The sequence below is a fragment of the Choloepus didactylus genome, chromosome 4 (genome assembly GCF_015220235.1).
Source record: "Choloepus didactylus isolate mChoDid1 chromosome 4, mChoDid1.pri, whole genome shotgun sequence".
NCBI classification, from domain to species: domain Eukaryota; kingdom Metazoa; phylum Chordata; class Mammalia; order Pilosa; family Megalonychidae; genus Choloepus; species Choloepus didactylus.
In genome coordinates, this window is record NC_051310.1 from 129,239,875 (window position 1) to 129,259,968 (window position 20,094).

Here is a 20,094-nt window from a genome sequence, read left to right on the forward strand (position 1 = left end):
ATAAAAGCCAGAAAGTGACCCAGAACACCAGTTCCAGTGATGCACCAGCCGGACAAGGTCTGCTAAATCCACAGGGACTGTGCATTTGGTGAAACTGGGAGTCTGCATTCTGAAACGAGTGAATGAGCTGGCTGAAAGTCCGGTGGCCATGCTGCGGTGTGGGGAAACCGTGGGTTGGCCTTTGGAGACGGACTAGTTCCTTTTAAAAAAAAAAAAACACCTGGGACCGACTGTGGATACAATGGCTGGGAACGCCCCTGCACAGCCCAGCGGCCCAGGGCTTCCCTGGAGAACCAGTGCTTACTCATGATGTGGCGCAGCCTTCCCTCGGCAGGGTCCTGGAAGAGCATGGCTGAGAAGGGGGACCCACTCGGAAATCCCAGGGACCCTACACCAGTGCCAGGGACTTGTGGGTCAGTGGCAGAGACGCTCTGTGGCGGGACTGAGGTGAAAGCTTGGACTCTTGCAACAGCCTTAAATCTCTGGGAACACCTAGGAGGTTTGATTTTTAAAGCTGCCCTGCCTTCGTGACCACATAGACACACTCCCCATATTCAGGGCAGACAGCACCAACAACACACCCAAACTTGCTGCACCAATTGAACCCCACAAGAATCAGACCCCCACACACCACAAAGACAGAGTTGGGGAGAACTGCCTTGAGGGGAATAGGTGACTCGTGGATACCATCTGCTGGTTAGTTAGAGAAAGTGTACGCCACCAAGCTGTAGATCTGACAAATTAGAGATTGGTATTTTATAGACCCTGAAAGAACCCTATCAAGTAAAGCAAATGCCAAGAGGCCAAAAACAACAGAAAATCTTAAAGCACATGATAAAACCAGACGATGTAGAGAACCCAAACCCGAACACCCAAATCAAAAGATCAGAAGAGGCACAGTACTTGGTGCAGTTAATCAAAGAACTAAGGACAAACAACGAGAGCATGGCACAGGATATAAAGGACATGAAGAAGAGCATGGCACAGGATATAAAGGACATAAAGAAGACCCTAGAAGAGCACAAAGAAGAAATTGCAAGAGTAAATTAAAAAATAGAAGATCTTATGGAAATAAAAGAAACTGTTGGCAAAATTAAAAAGACACTGGACACTCATAATACAAGATTAGAGGAAGTTGAACAATGAGTCAGCATCCTCGAGGACCACAGAATGGAAAATGAGAGAACAAAAGAAAGAATGGAAAAAAAATTCGAAATGGATCTCGGGGATACAATAGATAAAATAAAACGTCCAAATTTAAGACTCATTGGTGTCCCAGAAGAGGAAGAGAAGGTTAAAGGTCTAGAAAGAGTAGTCAAAGAAATTGCTGGGGAAAACTTCCCAAACCTTCTACACAATATGAATACACAAAGCATAAATGCCCAGCAAACTCCAAATAGAATAAATCCAAATAAACCCACTCCAAGGCATATTCTGATCAGACTGTCAAATACTAAAGAGAAGGAGCAAGTTCTAAAAGCAGCAGAAGAAAAGCAACTCACCACATACAAAGGAAACAACGTAAGACTAAGTAGTGACTACTCAGCGGCCAGCATGGAGGCAAGAAGGCAGTGGCATGACATATTTCAAATTCTGAGAGAGAAAAATTTCCAACCAAGAATATTTTATCCAGCAAAACTTTCCTTCAAATTTGAGGGAGAGCTTAAAATTTTTCATGGACAAACACTGAGAGATTTTGCTAATAAAAGACCTGCTCCACTTCAGATATTAAAGGGAGCCCTACCAACAGAGAAACAAAGGAGAGAGAGATATAGAGAAATTTAACAGACGTATATAGAACTTTACATCCCAAGTCACCAGGACACACATTCTTCTCTAGTGATCATGGATCTTTCTCCAGAATAGACCATATGCTGGGACGTAAAACAAGCCTCAATACATTTAAAAATAAATTGAATTTATTCAAAGCACATTCTCTAACCACAATGGAATACAAACTGAAGTCAATAACCATCAGAGACCTAGAAAATTCACAAACACCTGGAGGTTAAAAATGAGGAGGAGATGAAAACATTCCCAGATAATCAAAAGCTGAGGGACTTCACCACCAGTAGATCAGTCTTATAAGAAATGCTAAAGGGAATTGTGTGGGCTGAAAGGAAGGGACACTAAACAATTGACTGAAGCCACATGAAGAAATAAAGATTTCCGGTAAAGATCACATGGTAAATATAAATACCAATACTACTGTATTTTTGATTTGTAACTCCACTATTTACTTCCTGCCGGAGCTAAAATACATAAACTGTAATGACAAATCAATGGTTTTGGACTCAATGTAAAATATGTAATTTTTGACAAGAACTACATAAAGGTGGGGGAATGGAGGAGTAAAGGAACATAGTTTATGTGTCCTATTGAAGTTAAGTTGGTATCAGAGAAAAACAAGATTGTTATAGACTTAAGAAGTTAAATTTAAGCCCCACGATAAACACAAAGGAAGTATCAGAGAATATGACCACAGAGATGAAAAGTGGAGTATGGGTTTCGAGAAGTGGGGGAAGGGGCAATGGGGAGTTAAGAAATGAGTGTAGGGTTTCTGTTTGGGGTGAAGGGAAATTTCTAGTAATGGATGGTGGGAAGTTGATAGCGTTGCAACATTCTAAGTATGATTAATCCCACTAATTGAATGCTAGGGAGAGGTTGGAATGAGAAGATTTAGGCTGTTATGTGTTTCCACAAGTGAAAAAAAAAAAGTCTAAGTAGATAATGACAATTAAATGCCAAGGATGATCCTGGATGGGATCTGAGGATGGAGGCTCAAAGGGACACAGTTGGGACATAAGAAAAAGAAAAAGGGAAATATAGAATGTAAGCTTTGTATCAATGTTGAATTTCTTGAACTTCTTAGCTGTGCTTAATGGGAATACATAAAAGAATTTTCATGTTCATGGAAATTATGTATGTGAATTATACTGTTTGTTCAAGGATGTGTGCAGCTTGCTCTCATATGTTCAGAAGACAGAGCAATAGATGATGGATGATAGGGAGGGAAGGAGGGAAAGAAAGAAATGGTGGTGTGACAGGATGTTAAAGTTGGTGGATCGGGGTATCGGGGGATGGGGGTAGGGGTATGCTGGAGTTCTGTGTATGGGGTTTGTATTGTTTTTGCAACTGTTCCTGTAAGTTTGAATTTATTTCAAAATAAAATTTAAAAAAAAATATTCAATTCTCAGAGTTTACACATTATAGTTAGTCCATGTTAGTGTGGCATTATAATGTTTTGTCTTTTCTTTTCTGGCGTACTTCACTCAAAATACTGTGCTCAAGTTCCATTCACCTAGTTGCACATCTCACAGCTTCGTTCCTTCTTGCAGCTGCTCAATATTCTATTGTATGCATACGCCACAGCTCACCATTCTGTTCATCAGTCGAGGTATCCTTAGGCCATCTCCACCTATTGCAAATTGTGAATAGTGCCACCATAAAGACCACTGTACAAATGTCCATTCGTGTCCCTGCTCTATCTTCCAAGTGTATACTCCATAATAAGGTTGCAGGATCTTATGGCACCCACATACTTAGTTTCTTGTGGAACCACCACACTGTCCTCCAGGTAGACTACACCATTCTACTTCCCCACCAACAGTGAATAGGTACATCCTCCTCTCTACGTTTTCTCCAGCACTTGTATCCCTCTGTTTATTTTTTTCCCTGCAATTTTACAGAGATAAATTCACATACCATACAGTCATCCACAGTGTACAATCAGTTGTTCACAGTATCATCAGATAATTGTGCATTCATCACCACAGTCAGTACTTGAACATATTAATTACTCCAGAAAAAAATTTTAAAAAAGAATAATGGAAAAGACAAAGGAAAAAAAATACAATAATAAGGTCAGATAACAGCACCACTACCAAGCATCCCATATCCCTCCCTTATATCCCCCTCTCATAGACATTTAGCTTTGGTATATTTCCTTTGTTACATTTAATGGAAGCATGTTATGGTGTTACTGTTAACCATAGATTCCAGTTTGCATTGGTTATATATTTTTCCTCAATACCATCCCTTTTTTCAATACCTTGCAAGGTTGACATTCATTTATTCTCCCTCTTGTAAAAACATTCTTATATTTGTACATTTAGTTACCATCATTGACCACTCTAGGTTTCACTAAGTTATACAGTCCCAGTCTTTATTGTCTATCTTTCCTTCTGGTGTCATACATGCCCCTAGCCCTCCTCTTTCAACCTTACACACAGACATCTTTGTTCAGTGTACTACCATCACATAGTATTGTGCTATCCATTTCTGGATCTGTACAGTCAATCCTGTTGAACATTCTATACTCCTTCAGCATCAAATGCCCGATTTCTACCCTCTTTCTACCTCCTTATAACCTGTGTTCTCAGCTTTAACTCTCAAAGTTTGCTCATTAATGTTAGTTCATATTAGTGAGATCATACAGTATTTGTCCTTTTGTTTCTGGCTAACTTCGCTCAACATAACATCCAGTCCTGAGTCCTTTTGACACAACCTCATTCTTTGATAGTTTACTTGCTTTCAGGCACATCAAGATATTCTAGGCTCTTCTTGTACATTTCATTGCAAAAATGGAGCCACCTCTCCAAGCCATTTGTGCTATAAATTGTCATTATGGGTTTCATTTTTAGGAAAGGTTTTATTGTCCTCTGTTGATCTCATTTTATATATGGAGAATTTAATTGTCATAGGAAAAATTATATCCACAAATAATGTCATTTCATTAAAAAAAAGTATGAAATTTCTAAAAAGTTTCCTCTTTCCCACTACCATTGTTATTTCCCCCCAAAACTTGCAATTTTTTAAAATGCTGTTTTCAGTCAGGTAAAGCAGGATAAATGTTTATTTCCTTCTTTCCTTTAAAAAATTTTTCAAATTGCCAAATTTTAAAATAAGGAGTTAGTGCCCCAGTTACTTCTAGGATCATCCAGTGAATTTTTGTCTCTTTTTTTGTTTTTCTTTCTCCTCTCCTTCCATTCCTTCCTATTCTTTCCCTTCCTTTCTTTCTTTTCTTTCTTGTGTGCCCTTGCCTTCTCTTTTGTTTTTTATGAACTCTTGGTGTTTTATATGGTCAATGTGTTTAATAAATTCTATTCACTTTTATTCTTTGATGTTCATGTTGTCCCATCTTTGACCACTAGGTATTCCTCGTGTTGACTTTTGAGTCCTTTTGACATAGCCTCATTAGTCCTTGATATTTACCTAACTTTTGTCACAAAAAACCTAGGAAATTGCTCTAAAAGTCTGTTCTTCCCTTCTTCTTCCCAATTACTATTCATATTAAGAGGTGTTTATAGCTTTTAAAGAGTGTTTTTTCCTTTGAACAATAGGATATCGCCCACCACCTTTTTCAGAAAAGTTCTTCCTGGTAGTAATTGAAAAGGACAGCAGTAATTACTCTATTCTCCATATGTGGCACCTTCATCTTAAATCTGTACAAGCATGTTTAGGTAAGTAATTATATTTCGGTTTCATACATAGATGATGTCAAATAAATTCATTTTATTGAATCTGTTTTAGGTTGGTTAATTCTTTAAAATGAAGATCCAGTGAACTGTAAATTGAGTTGCTGAATTGAAATACATATATGCCACACCTTTAATTACAAGGTCAGAAAATCATTAATGAAACAGGCAATCCTAAAAACAAACCAATCTATGGGCATATTAGACATTTTGAAAAGAAAATGGTTGATTAATTTATTTTTTTCAATTAATATTTATTGAATGCCTTTTATGGCTATGTTTTAGGTACTGGATTTATTAATCAATTTTGTCCATGGAATTAATATTGTAATTTTTGTTGATTAATACACACGGCCATCTGATACACTATACATGGGCTTTAGCATAACTAAGAAAAACATTTGCTTTTTTGTAAGTTTTGATTGAGCATCTGAAGCTTAGAAATGTACTGTTTTTTGTAGAATTTTAAAAAGTGCAACAGTGATAAAGATTTCAACCATGCTTTTGCTATACATTTAGATTCATCTCTTGGTAAATTAGAAAATCTGTAGTATGAAGAAAGAATTGATAATGGATGTTTTTGTTTGTTTGTTTTTCATTTTTATTGAGATTATTCAGATACCATACAATTATCCAAAGATCCAAAGTGTACAATCACTTGCCCCTGGGTACCCTCATACATCACCACACTTAATTTTTGTTCAATTTTTAGAAACTTTTCATTACTCCAGACAAGAAATAAAGTGAAAGATGAAAAAAGAAAAAAAGAAAAGGAAACTCTAATGATAATGGATATTTTTAAACATACTTTTATTTTCAGAGAGACAGTTGTTAAAATGAACTGCACACATATCCAGATCAAACTGAATCTACTTTAGTTAATTCATAAAATATTTAGGAGATTTGTAAAATGATTTTATTATTTCTGATAATTACATAATTTAACAGTCTTTATACACACTAAACGTTTAATATTGTGAACCAATTATTTGTATTTTTTCTGTTCCCTTTGTATTTTCGCATCATCACATAACTGAGCAGGTAGCAGAAGTTTTAACTGGTCCATGAACTGGCATTAGAAAAGCTAAATGATCTGGTCTTTATCTTGCTGAGTGAAGCCTGATATTCTTAGGCAGCAGGAATCCAAAAATTGTTTTAAAGCCTTTAGGGTTGATTCTTAGAATCATATTGTTTCACAGAAATGTAAGAGTAGAAGGATCTAAAACCAGCTTTTCAGGAAGAGAATTCTTACCCCATCAGAGAATAGTGTTTTCTAGAGTTGTACACAGAGCCAGCAATGACTCTGAAGAGATTTACGGAGGTACTGCAGATCTTTGTGGTGGGACAGATTATGAATCCTGTGATACCTCTGTCTCCACTGATTATGAGGGATGTGTCCCACTGCTGTTCTCCTAAGCCAGGGCTAGCATAGAGTTGCTTGTTTACCCTGTTTGCAACAGTAGTAGAAGATCACAAGCAGTAAGACTACAGTAAAGGCAAATTAATAATAGGTTCTCTTTAACCATGACAGAAAACATCTATCTTTTGGTTCTGACATTCACAGCAGATTTACAATAGCATGTGTTGCCAGACACAGCTAAGAACACTTGAATTTATTAGTGGCAGAGGATGAAGTGATAGGCTTAAATTTAGATGGGGAATATGTTGAGTACATTCTAGGTGCCAGGCACTGAGACTGGTGCTTTATATTCATGAGATAGGTATTATCCCTGGTTTACTAGTGAAATAAGATTAAGTAACTTAACCAAATCCCACATCTGGTTCTTCAGAGAACCAAGGTTCAAAATCAGGCCTTTCTGGCTTGAAAGTCTTTGCTTGTTTTTCTGCTCTTGTTTTTTTTTTCTTTTCTTTTTTTTTTTTTTTTTTTTTGTTAGGATGAGATATTTGTTAGAAAATTTCCTGGTATATGGGAAGAGAAATAATGTAATTCAATTTTATTTTGTAGATGAGAAAATAGCCAGAGAAGGTAAAGCACTTCACTTAAGCAAATGCATCTAGTTAGTGATAGAGTCAGATTAGGAATTCTATCTTCTGACTTCTGCTTCAAGTTTGTTGTCTGGTTCCATTGTACAAAAAGTGTTTTCACGTTTATCATTATGTGGCCTGCCATTATAAGATACATTGACATGTTTAACATTCACAAGAAGCAAAAACAGGATTAGTTATTATCCCTCAGAAATTCTGGTGCTCTTTGAGATGTACAAAATAATAAGGTATTATTCCTGCCTTTGATGAATTCATAGTCTAATGAATAAATACTATGCAATGTATAATGGAAGCAGAGGTAACTGAGTCTGCTCATTGATTTACATTGTACCCTAATATGAAAGTTGTTAACTCTTTGAAAGAAGATCAAGGTCAATAGGCCCTACAAAACCAGTCAAGTAATACTCTCAAATTTGTATCTGTTCATAAAATGATTATCTCATTTGAGCACTTGATAGCAAAGAGGCTTGTATTCTAGTTAATTCTTTGCCACTGGCTAATTATATGACTTCAGGAAACTCATTGAATTCTCCAAATTTAAATTTCTTCTGTCTGTTAAGTGAGGCAATAAATAGTTATTTCTCAAAGTTTGATTCATCTGTTTCAGAATCACCTGGGCTGCTTATTAAAAATGCAGATTTCTGGGATCTACCCCGAATGTACTGAATCAGTTTCTCTGTGGTTAGGCCCAGGAAACTGCTTGTTAATAAGTACCCCAAGATTTGGATGTGCTTTAAAGGTTGAAAATACTGGACTAGATAATCTAAAGGTTTTTCCCTAGATCTTACATGTTGTAAGTCAAGGCTCTCCCTTGACTGCATCCCTGTGATGGAGTTGGTGATGCTAGGAAAGAGTAAAATAGTAAAAATAGTTCAAAAAAAATCAGGATAACTAAGCGGAAGTCTGAAAATTGGCCTTGTCTTCAAAATATTTTAAGTATTTTGTACAAAATAATATCCTTGCTCGTGTATAATGATGATAGTAATACATTTCATTATTTTCAAAGCTAAGGCTGCAGAAAGTGTTTCATCAGAGAGTCTTCTTTCAGTCCCTGGACAGAAGAATGTAGACTCTTCTCCAGAAACCTCTCCTAGTGTGAGCCCCATGCCACATTCTTCATCAATTGCCAACCTTCAAACTGCTAGTAAACTTATTCTGAGTTCTAGACTGGTATATAGCCAACCCCTGGATCTTCCAGAAGGAGTTGAAGTAATAAGAGCAACACCTTCAGCAGGTAAAGTAACTTAAAAATTGAGTAATCATAGCTGACGGTGATCTTTAGTGGATGAAATGGATGAACTCTTTTGAAATATAAACATTGAAATAAATAATAATTTTCTGGTAATAGTACATCTGTTTAGAAACATGTCCCTGTAGAAATAATTGTTCATGATAAATGTAATCAGTTTGACCACACTGGTATAACTATTGGTGTAAATAGTTACACTATTTATTCATAAATAGTATGAATGTGATGTGAGATTTCTTGCCTGAACTTTGATTTTCTATAAATAGGAATACTATGACACTAAAGTTGCAAAGAATAAATATGTTTATTTGTGAATCAGTGAAACTTTTTTTTTTTTTTTTAAGTTAAGGCTTTTTGTCCACATTGTGTTAATCTTGTCTCACATGAAGCATGTTTGAACAGGGGTTGGCAGATACTTTGGGGAAAGCATGTAGGTTAAAAGATTATGGTTTGACCTGGAATAATACTAACTTTAGTAAGATGGATAAGTTCGTTTGGAGGGTAGGATTGACAGCTCTATTTAAAATTATCTGTCACTTATGTAATTCTTATTGGGGTCTCCTAGAATAATATTTTTGGGGAACCAAAATTGGGACTTTAAGACCACTCTAGTTATTGGTGAATGATCATGAGTAAGGGAATTCTCTTATTCATTTCTAAGGTTTGAATTCAGAGTTGGTACGGTAACACTGAGATGAGTTTACTCTGGGCTTTTGTGGCAGGTGCAAATCTAGACCAGTTTTTAACTCTTTCAAAATTTGGAAGGTATGGGATAAACTCATGTTTAGGAGCTGATAATGAAGTTATTAATGGACTAGAACTTGAATCCAGGTCTTCCTGACCCCAAATCTCATTTGCTCTTATTCCTCATTTTATAGTTTGACAATAGATGGGCAGTGTTAAGTCTTTAGCAGGTAGGAATAAATATGAGAGTTCTGGTTCAGTCCTAAGGGAGACTGAATTACACCTGATAAAATGGGCAAGCTCTAGGGGTCTGTTTAGCTGTCTGAAAACATTTTGATGGTAGGGGTGGATCTGGGGTTTGGATTGTTTGAGGGCAGGATAGGGGCATTTGAATAGTTGATTGAAATGACTGAAGGATTCTATGATAAAAAATGATAAAAGATAAAAGATTGAAAGTCCAGTGTGGCAGGTTGTGGTGAAGGCATATATAAATGATGATAGATAATGGATTTATTGATTGAGGGTTGATTTTTTCATTGCTTTTGATTTTTATTTTAATTAAATGTCTCAAAATTACTAAAAATAAAGTGATTATTTTCACAGTTTTGATTTCACCAATGGGCTATTCAAAACTTCTGTAGATGGCTGGGCCAAAGGACATTTAGTACAGGAAAGGTAATAATATAGTAGCAGGCGTGGGGTGGGGCAGGGGGACTGTAGGGTGATCCGATGCTTGTAGAAGCTTTGAATTTATCACATTCTAGAATTTGATTATTAGCATATTATATTGTGGTTAAATAAGTATTACTATCTGCTTTATCTTTTTAAAGGCCATCTGAGTTCCTCTTCAATTTATCCAGTGTGCCTTGCACCTTATTTAGTGGTTACAACTTGTTCTGACAATAAAGTACGTTTCTGGAGATGTAGTGTGGAAACCAACCCACAATGTAAAAGTGCTGGGAAAGAAACCTATCATTGGAGGAGATGGCCCTTGATGAATGATGAAGGAGAAGATAATAGCAGTACAGTGAGCATTGTGGGAAGACCAGTTGCTGTCAGCTGTTCATATACAGGTCGTCTTGCTGTGGCTTACAAGCAGCCTATCCACCACAATGGTTTTGTTTCTAAAGAATTTTCCATGCATGTTTGTATATTTGAATGTGAATCTACAGGGGGGTCAGAATGGGTTTTAGAACAAACAATTCATCTTGATGATTTGATTAAGGTTGGGAGTGTACTTGATTCAAGGGTCAGTGTTGACAGTAATCTGTTTGTATACAGCAAATCAGATGCACTTTTGAGCAAAGATAGATACCTTATTCCAAATATCAAGCATTTAGTACATTTGGACTGGGTATCAAAAGAAGATGGTTCTCACATTCTCACAGTGGGGGTTGGGGCTAATATCTTCATGTATGGGCGGCTTTCAGGAATTGTGACTGAGCAAACGAACAGTAAGGATGGAGTAGCTGTCATTACATTACCACTAGGTGGTAGTATCAAGCAAGGAGTGAGGTCAAGATGGGTTCTTCTTAGATCTATAGATTTGGTGTCTTCTGTTGATGGTACACCTTCACTGCCTGTTTCCCTCTCTTGGGTAAGAGATGGGATACTGGTGGTGGGAATGGACTGTGAAATGCATGTATATGCACAGTGGAAACATGCTGTCAAATTTGGAGACATTGAGGCTGATAGTTCTGATGCAGAAGAGTCAGCAATACAAAATCATTCTGCCTTTAAATCTAATATGTTGGCAAGAAAAAGTATTGTTGAAGGAACAGCTGTTGCTGATGATGTTTTTTGCTCACCAACTGTAGTTCAGGATGGTGGCTTATTTGAGGCTGCGCATGTGCTTTCCCCCACTCTCCCACAATATCATCCAACTCAACTGTTAGAATTGATGGATTTAGGGAAAGTTCGACGGGCTAAAGCCATTCTCTCTCATTTAGTAAAATGTATTGCAGGTGAAGTTGCAATAGTTAGAGATGCTGATGCTGGAGAAGGAACTAAGCGACATCTTTCTCGAACCATTAGTGTAAGTGGCAGTACAGCAAAGGATACGGTCACCATAGGAAAAGATGGTACTCGAGATTATACTGAGATAGATTCTATTCCTCCACTACCACTATATGCATTGCTTGCTGCAGATCAAGATTCAAACTACAGAACTTCAGAAGAAAGTACAAAAATACCACAAAGGTATGAAGATCATGCTAAAAGTCAGTCAGAAGATCAGTATTCAGAGCTTTTCCAAATCCAGGATATAACAACAGATGATATTGATTTAGAACCAGAAAAGAGAGAAAGCAAATCAAAAGTAATAAATCTTTCTCAATATGGACCAGCTTATTTTGGTCAAGAACATGCTAGGGTACTCTCAAGTCATCTTATGCACTCAAGTCTACCAGGCCTTACCCGTCTGGAGCAGATGTTCCTTGTAGCTTTGGCTGATACAGTGGCTACCACCAGTACGGAGCTTGATGAAAACAGAGATAAGTGTTACTCAGGTAAATATTCTCACTAAAAATTTGAAGTTTTCATTAATAGAAATATTTGTATTGTCTATGTAATGACTTAAGTATTGAATTGGAGTTTTTCTCTTAAACCTTAGGGGAAAAGATCTTCCTAATAGACAGTGATTATTGTATAACATTTTCAGTTGAAAAAGAAAAGGTAGTTGGGGTAGGCTATGACTTGTGAACATGGTTTCATGGATTTGTGATATCCATGTGCATTTTCACTTGAGTTTTTATACTGAAATCTTAGTGATCTTGGACATTAGTCTCTTGTTTTTTTCCAACAGATTGAACCTTCTATGAGTTTTGTGTTTTGTTTTGTTTTGTATTGTTTTGCTTCTAGTGATAATGATGACCGATTGGTTAATTTTAGTATAGAAGCATGAGGCTTATAGGGACCTCAGACTCAGTGTTTACATCTTCCCATTTCTAGGTATAAATAATTTTTTACCAATAACTAATTTCTCCAGAAAAGTCTTTTGAGAAAGAGGTTTTCATACATTCTTTGTCTTGCCTAATTCAATCTGCCTCTTGTAACTAAATTCCATTCTCTTTTATGTAGATAGTTGAAGGTTATGATGTCAGTTGTAGAGAATGGAATTAGTAAACGAAACCAAAAATTATAAGGCAGGAATGAATGTCTCCATTTCACAGGTGGGAAATTTAAGCTTAGAGATTAAATGAGTTGCATATCACAGTAAATGAATTCTCAGTAAATGGATGCCTTCAGTCTTTCAGGTGAGACAACTTGGAGGCATTCTTGACTTTGCTTTCTTTCATACCCCATATCCAGGCTATTGGCAAATCCCATCAGTTCTGCTATATCCAGAATCCAGTCATTTCTCATTAACTCTACTGTTACTGCTCATCCAAATCACTGTCAATTCCCGTCTAATGTATTACCAAAGTCCCCTAACTGCTTCTATTTTTGTTACCCCAGTCTGTTCTTCACATAGTAGCCAATGATTCTTTTAAAACAAAATCACCTTGTCTTTCTTCTGCTCAGTGTATGCCAGTGGCTTCCCATATTACTTTAGAATAAAAACCAAAATCCTTACAAGGCCTATATGATCTATGCTCATTTCTAGTCTACTACTCTGGCCTCCATATTACACACAAACACCTAAGCACACTTCTGCCTCCAGGTCTTCGCACTTACTGTTTACTCTGCATAGATTGCTTTTCTTTCAGATTTATGCATGGCTCGTTATCTTCCCGCCTCAGATTTCTGCTGAAATGTCACCCTATTGAAGAGTTCTTCCCTGGCCACCCTACATAAAATATAAAAAGAGCTCTCCCACTCCAGCACTCTTGTGTCTCCCAATCCTGCTTTATTTCTCTCCACAGCAGGAATTTCCACCCAACATATTATATGTTTATTTTTATTTATTGCTTGTGTCCACTTCCTAAAACATAAGCTCCAGAAGAGTAGGGACTTTGCCTTTTGTACTGCCATATCCCCAGTACCTAAAACATGCCTCACATGTAGTAAATGCTTAATTTGTGACTGACTTACTGACTGAATGAATGAATAAACAAATACAGCTAACAAAAAACAAAATTAGAACTTGAACTTTTGCAATTAAAAACTTTTTATTTTCTTCTAGAAAATATTTTATTCAGCACTTTGAGTGCTTCCTATGTGGCTCGGTGCTATCAATGCTTTGGCATTGCTTTTATCCAGCAGTAGCTAGTTTTGATTATACTTGCTATGCTTTCATACCTTTGTTCACTTTTGACCAAGGGTAGATTTGTGGAGTTAAATTTAAGATTTAGCCTTAATCTACAAGGTTAAGCTTTTAAGCTAAGGTGGGGGGAATCAAACCTCGAATCATTTATTTCATTTGAGCTAACCAGCCTAGAAAATGTTAACTATTCAATTATTTAACAGATAATTTCACTTTATTTACATAATTCCTGTCGTTCAGTCTCATGTGAATTCATTTAGAAAGCATTTTTAAATGTACCTAACTTACTCTAGTTAATTTATATTTTATTGGATATCAAGCTTTCTTTCCTTTTCATTTATTCTAAGTAAATATAAGTGTTATTGCTATCTGTAATAATAGTTCATTTTATTTTGCCCAATGATTTTTTTTTTAGGAGTTTTAGTAATTCACATTTTTTGTAAAGATATTAAAGTGCTCGTGAAGGAATGTACCAAAACATATCTTGTATATTTTATGATAAAGTATTATTAACTAAATTTAATGTTTATTTTCTAGCTTTGTGTTGGTTCGTGGCTTTTTGTATTCCTTTTTCCTTAAACATACATTCTGCTTTGAATCACAGGAAGGGACACATTAGACGAATGTGGTTTGAGATATTTGTTAGCTATGCGCTTGCATACCTGCCTTTTGACGTCACTACCTCCTTTATACAGAGTACAATTACTTCATCAAGGTATTACATTCCTTGTTTGAACTTGCACAACTCTTATTTATTGTCAAAGTGGTGGGTGTATTCATATTTGTGTCTAAGCCCTATGTAAATCATTAGAAGCATACCTATCACTGGCCTAAGATCTTCCTGGTCACAAAGGACCCACTTGCCATTTTACTATGTATCCTTTAGCTCTGTTTTGTGACTTTTGCTCATCTAGCTCAATGTTTCTCAGACTTTGCTCACTAAAATAGCATGTGGTAGTTTAGGGAGTATCGTATGTCTGTAGTGAGAAAAGTGGCTCACTTAATTTTTTTTGATGACTGTCTTTTCTTTAAAACCTATAAAAATTTTGCAGTAGTTATTATTTGTGTTTATCATATAACCATTATGTCCTAAATTATTTGCCAGCAAGTAAGCACATATTTCAGGGAGATCTGCCATATTAATCTGGTAGATTTGCATACTTCCAGCCCACTGCCATACACCCTGATTTGAGATTTACGGACTTATAGCAACCCTTTTACTTATAGATTAAAAGATGAAGTTATAGAGTTTGAAGTGAACTGCCCTGGGTATAGGGCCATTTATTAGTATAGTTGGAATTAGAATCCCAATCCAGTGCTGTTTTCATTAGACTTATGAATCCAGCATCCTGGACTCAGCGCCATGAAATACGCATGAATATTGGAGAACCTAAAATACCAGGCTTGATGGACTGTTAATTACCCCTGGCACTTCCTATTCCCTTAATAAATATTCTTAGAAAACGTAATTTTAAACAGCCACCTAATATTCTGTCATTTACCTAAACTCGATTTCATCTACCCAATCCTTTATTCCTGAAACATTTAGATTTTGCTGGGGTTTTTTTTTTTTTCTTATTGAAATATCACTGTAATGAATTTCCCTTTAACCTTGTATATAAATATTTGTTTATATTTCTGATTATTTCCTCATGTTAATTTTCTAGCAGTGGAATTACTAAGTCAAAGAACATGAAAATTCTTAGTTTTTGATAAATATAGCCAAAGTGTCCTTCAAAAAGACTGTGCTTATTTACATCCCTAGATGCAGTGTTTGATGATGCCAAACTCAACCCATTGTCGACATTTGATATTACCATTTTAAATAATCTATGCCACTTGGATACATCTAAGAAAGAGTAACTAAATATTCTTTTACATATTAGTTTTAAATGATAGTCAAATGATGCTGAGTCATTTAATGACAATCATGTACATTGCCTAGGGAGAATTGAAACACCACAAATTTCTAAAGTTTTGTCAAATTGCATTTTCCCTTCGACTATAATTAAAACATTGGAGATGAGAAATGACTGGTGTTGTAGGGGATGGTCCTAGGAGCAGTTTTCAGGGAAAATGTCAAGTAGCCAGTATATAGATAGAAAGTTAAGAAGAGTAGAGATAAACTGCAAAGAATAGCCTATCATTGGTAGGCAAATAAAAATAGATGCCTGTTGGTATACCTGTTCTTTTTCTTCCCAGTATCTTTTTTTCATCTTTAATATTTAAGTTTCTAGACACATTCACTTTCTTAATCTTGCTTTCTGAACTAAATTCCTCTGACATCTCTCTGTGCATTTGTGTTTTTCCTCTTTCTCATAATCACCAAAAATATAATTAACCAAATTTCATTTAAGGGTGTAGAATGTAGTATATTTTGTATTATTATTTCATGTGATAAATTTTATATTAGCAAAAGCGTATATTTTGCAGTGACAGATAATAGCAATTTCTAAAGCACAGTGTCAGTTATTTGGTGCAGTAATTATTTTTTACGTCAGATCAAAAATTAATCAGTGAGAAAATTAATGTCTTAATTTCTGAAAAATCACAAATAGACATTATTAAATTTTCCCCATCTTTTTCAAAATTTGTAGTGGAAGTCAAGGCTCAATGCGTTAATTTCATGATATGATAGTAAACACAGGTTTATATAAGTATTCCAGTGGGAAATTTAAAAGATTTAAGATTATTATTGAAAATGGTCATAATCATTTTTCCTTTTATACTTTCTAAAGGAATTGCTGTGAAGCAGTAATTATTAGAAAAGCTTAAACTACATGTGAAATCTATGTAGTAGTTGTTAACGAAAAAAAATTACATGCAGTAATATGGAGGGTCTTGTAGCTTTGAGAGACCTGAGTCATAATGTGACTGAAATTGACCTCAGGCATGTTTTTGTTTCTAAGATGTGTTCTTAGAAACACATCTACTTGGCTACTTGGCTACTTGGCTACTTGGACGAATCTGGTTTCTTTTATGGCTCCTCTGGGTTCTTCCCAGCATTCCCATTATCTGTCACCACTCTGTGTGTGGTTCACTTCCTTCATGTTTTCTCTTTACCTACTCTAAGTGGAGTAGAGTGTTAACAATAGTTTAACCATTAATAAACTCGCTTGTATCCTCAAGTTTGATGGTGTCACTGAGCCATTTTTGTTAGTCTTCTATCACAGCAAGAAATAATATTAGGCAGGCTTAACCTACTTTGAACCCAAAGCACTAAAGGTAGAAGAATGTGCCTCACACCTCTGACTTTTCGCTGATATTCTCTGGAACTTTCATGATGCTTAGAACTTGCTTTGAAGTGATGTTTATCTCCAAAGCCAGAGGGAAGAATGGGGTAGTTTTCAGTATTCAGTACAAAAGGATATGGTCCTCAAGTAATTGGCACTGTGAAACAACACCCAGACACCTGGGCCAAGTTCTTTTGACTTGACCATAGCTTTCACTCTTGATAAAGTTGAGGTTGTCTGCATGTGAAGGTATTAACAGTGACTCAGTATTCAAATACCTTTCTTTCTAATAATTAAGGCTTAGAGTCTATATTTTTGTAGGAAAAAAAATCAAATATGTTTGGGCTAAAGGTAGAGTTTTTAGTTTTGTGTATTTTGTCACTCATCTTGTATACAAAAGCTTATAGCATAAAATTCTGAATGATGACAGACTTCATTTCATTCTTCCTTTCTACTTGAAAATCTTCCCAGAATGAATAAATACCTGACTAAGTAAAAAACTGCCTTTTTTCCTTTTAAAATATAGTTCTAAAGGATGTTATTTTGTATTTCCAATTTAGGTGTGTCTACATGCCATTTTGCCTGGGCTTTTCATTCTGAGGCTGAAGAAGAACTGATTAATATGATTCCAGCAATTCAGAGAGGGGACCCTCAGTGGTCTGAGTTAAGAGCTATGGGAATAGGTTGGTGGGTTAGGAATATTAACACTCTTCGAAGATGCATTGAAAAGGTAACTTGACTTCATTGGATTATAAAGGTTAAAAAATATCTTTAGAAAAGCAGAATACCTGTAGCAAGGAATTGGTTTGTACATCTTGAAGTCTTGAGAACTTTTTAAAAATATTTCTTTTGAAAATCCAAAAACTGACCTTTATAAAATGTCTATGCTATTTGATATCAGTTGTCTTTCACGGTATGTAGTGAGTTTATAATAGACCTATGCAGTAGTAGTATTTTCTGCTGTCAGTTGAGTTTTGTCCCTATGTAAAAAAAAATACAAAAATCTCAATTTAGAAAATAAACTTTGGTTTTTGTCAGTTATTTACATTACATAGAAAAAATCTTCTCTTTTTATATAAAGGATTCTCTGCATGGCTGGTTTAATAAATAACAAACTTGCTTTGCATATTTAAAATATGATTCAATAAAAACGGTTTTGATTTATGTGTACTTCAAGAACATCTGTGGCAGCAAGTGAAACATGCTATCCTTTCTTCTAAGGTAGTTTTTCAGAATCAGTTTTCTGGTGGTTTTTAGAAAAAAATTTCAATTTTATTTATTAGTGGAAGCTGAACAGTCTTTCAGTGTTGCAGAAATGAACATTTATTGAGCATCTAACTGTGTATCAGGTGTGGAGCTGGTTGCTTTCCATAAATTATTTCATATAATCTCATGATGGACCTAAGATTCAAAAAGAGGTTAGATGACCAACCCAAGCTCCCAGTTTATAAGTTTTAGTTTTAGTCTGTGCCCTTTCTACTCTGCCAGGCTTAGGAAAGTGGAATTTCTCATTCATATTTTACTTTCAAGAGTCCATTGAAATTACTTAAAATATAATCAGTGGTACTGTATTTGTAAGCTGTGAATTTATTTCTCCCAGGGATGCAGACCCTTCCTATTTCCTTCCTCTAGAATAGTAGTTCTCAAATGTTAGTGTCAGAGGAATCACCTGGAAGACTTATTTAAAATGCATATGCCCCAGGCCCCTTCCCAGAGCTTGTGACATGGTAGGTCTGGGATGGGGTTATGGCTTCCTCATATTAAATTAGCATCCTGTGATTCAGTACATGGTACACAGTCCTCTATTCCCAGTTGGAAATGTAAGTATAATTTTTATTCTCCTGCTACATGTTAGGCAGCCAACTAGATATCCAACATTTCTGCTCTCAAAATCGGCGCAAGTGTAAGAAGGAATTTGTTCTCACACAAACCAAGAAGTGTAAATTCTGGTGTGCATGGAAAGTTAATTTTTATAGCATGTAAATAATACAGTATTCTGCATTAATTTTTTTTATATTCTAAAACTAGGAAAAAAGCACCATATTTTATCTGAAATGTTTTGATGTTTCCTACAAAGATTTTCTAAATTTCTTGTCAAAATATGTTGCGTCACTATAGTTGAGTATTTCTGTTACATAAATATGATTGGTTTCCACAACTAGTTTATTTCTTAAAATTAAACTAAATAGAATTGTATTGTTTTGGACAATTGTATTGGTTCTTTTGCCTTGAAAGATATTTATAAATCTTTAGCTAAATATGAATAAAATTTCCTTTAAAAATGATTGAATATGTTGGAGCACTAAGTTAAATGATGGAGGTCAGAGAAAATACTAAACAAAGGGAAGGGAAATTAAAAAGTATTGAAACCAACCAGTCAGAAGGGGAAAATTTTATTTTTATGATGCAATTTTAGGTGCTCTCCTTCTTCTCTCATGCCTCGGTAGCTTCCTGCTTTACCATCAGTCAATATGAGCTAATAAAACATATGTTGACTTTATTGGTATGCTTCTCAACTTAGTGATTTACAGAGGCTATCCCAGCATCTTTGAGAAATAAGATATGGTCCTTATGGTATTATGTCCAAAACAATACAATTCTATTCAAACTATTTAAACTTACACTGAGTTGATTGTTTCTGTGAAAATTCAGCAATTTTGGTTATATGGGTCAAAGGATGTCACCTATTATAATACATGGAGCATAATGTGCTCATTAAAATTTTTTCTCATGGCATTTCTAAGAACTGAAATTTGTAAACCACTTAAAATAAAGGAGATTCAACTCTATTTTAATTATGTGCTAGAAAGAATGGCATTCCTTCTGAATTGTCGAAATTTGAGAAAAAAAGTGTTTTTTAAGTATGTTTTTTGAAAAGTACTAGAATTATGTTTATTATGAATTTTAACATATGTACATAATAATGATAACTTTCAAAGTATAATTCAACAAGGAGAGCAAATTTCTAAGAATGTCATGGGTCACATTTTCACAACTTCAGCTATTTCCATTATTGTAAAATATATCATACATGCAAAAAGGTGTTAACTTTTGATGTATAGCTCTACAAGCAGTTATATAGGTAATTTCAAAAATTGTTATGCTTCAACTTCCATGTGAGACCAAGGGAAGAGATGTCTGTTTGGTGCAGGATCTATCTTTTGTAAACAGTATAACTCTACAGTCGGTTTGTTCAAACACCATGATTGCATGGAGCTTTGAATAGGAAGTGAGATACGG

General features: G+C 35.4%; 1 protein-coding gene across 1 annotated transcript in view; it reads left to right on the plus strand.

Annotated features, from left to right (window-relative positions):
* DMXL2 (Dmx like 2) overlaps window positions 1–20,094 on the plus strand; it is a 251,856-nt gene that overhangs the window by 164,738 nt on the left and 67,024 nt on the right. Inside the window, 5 exon segments of the mRNA XM_037833974.1 lie at window positions 5,343–5,462; window positions 8,491–8,718; window positions 10,248–11,924; window positions 14,226–14,336; window positions 17,415–17,584. Coding sequence (XP_037689902.1) covers window positions 5,343–5,462; window positions 8,491–8,718; window positions 10,248–11,924; window positions 14,226–14,336; window positions 17,415–17,584 — 2,306 coding nt within the window.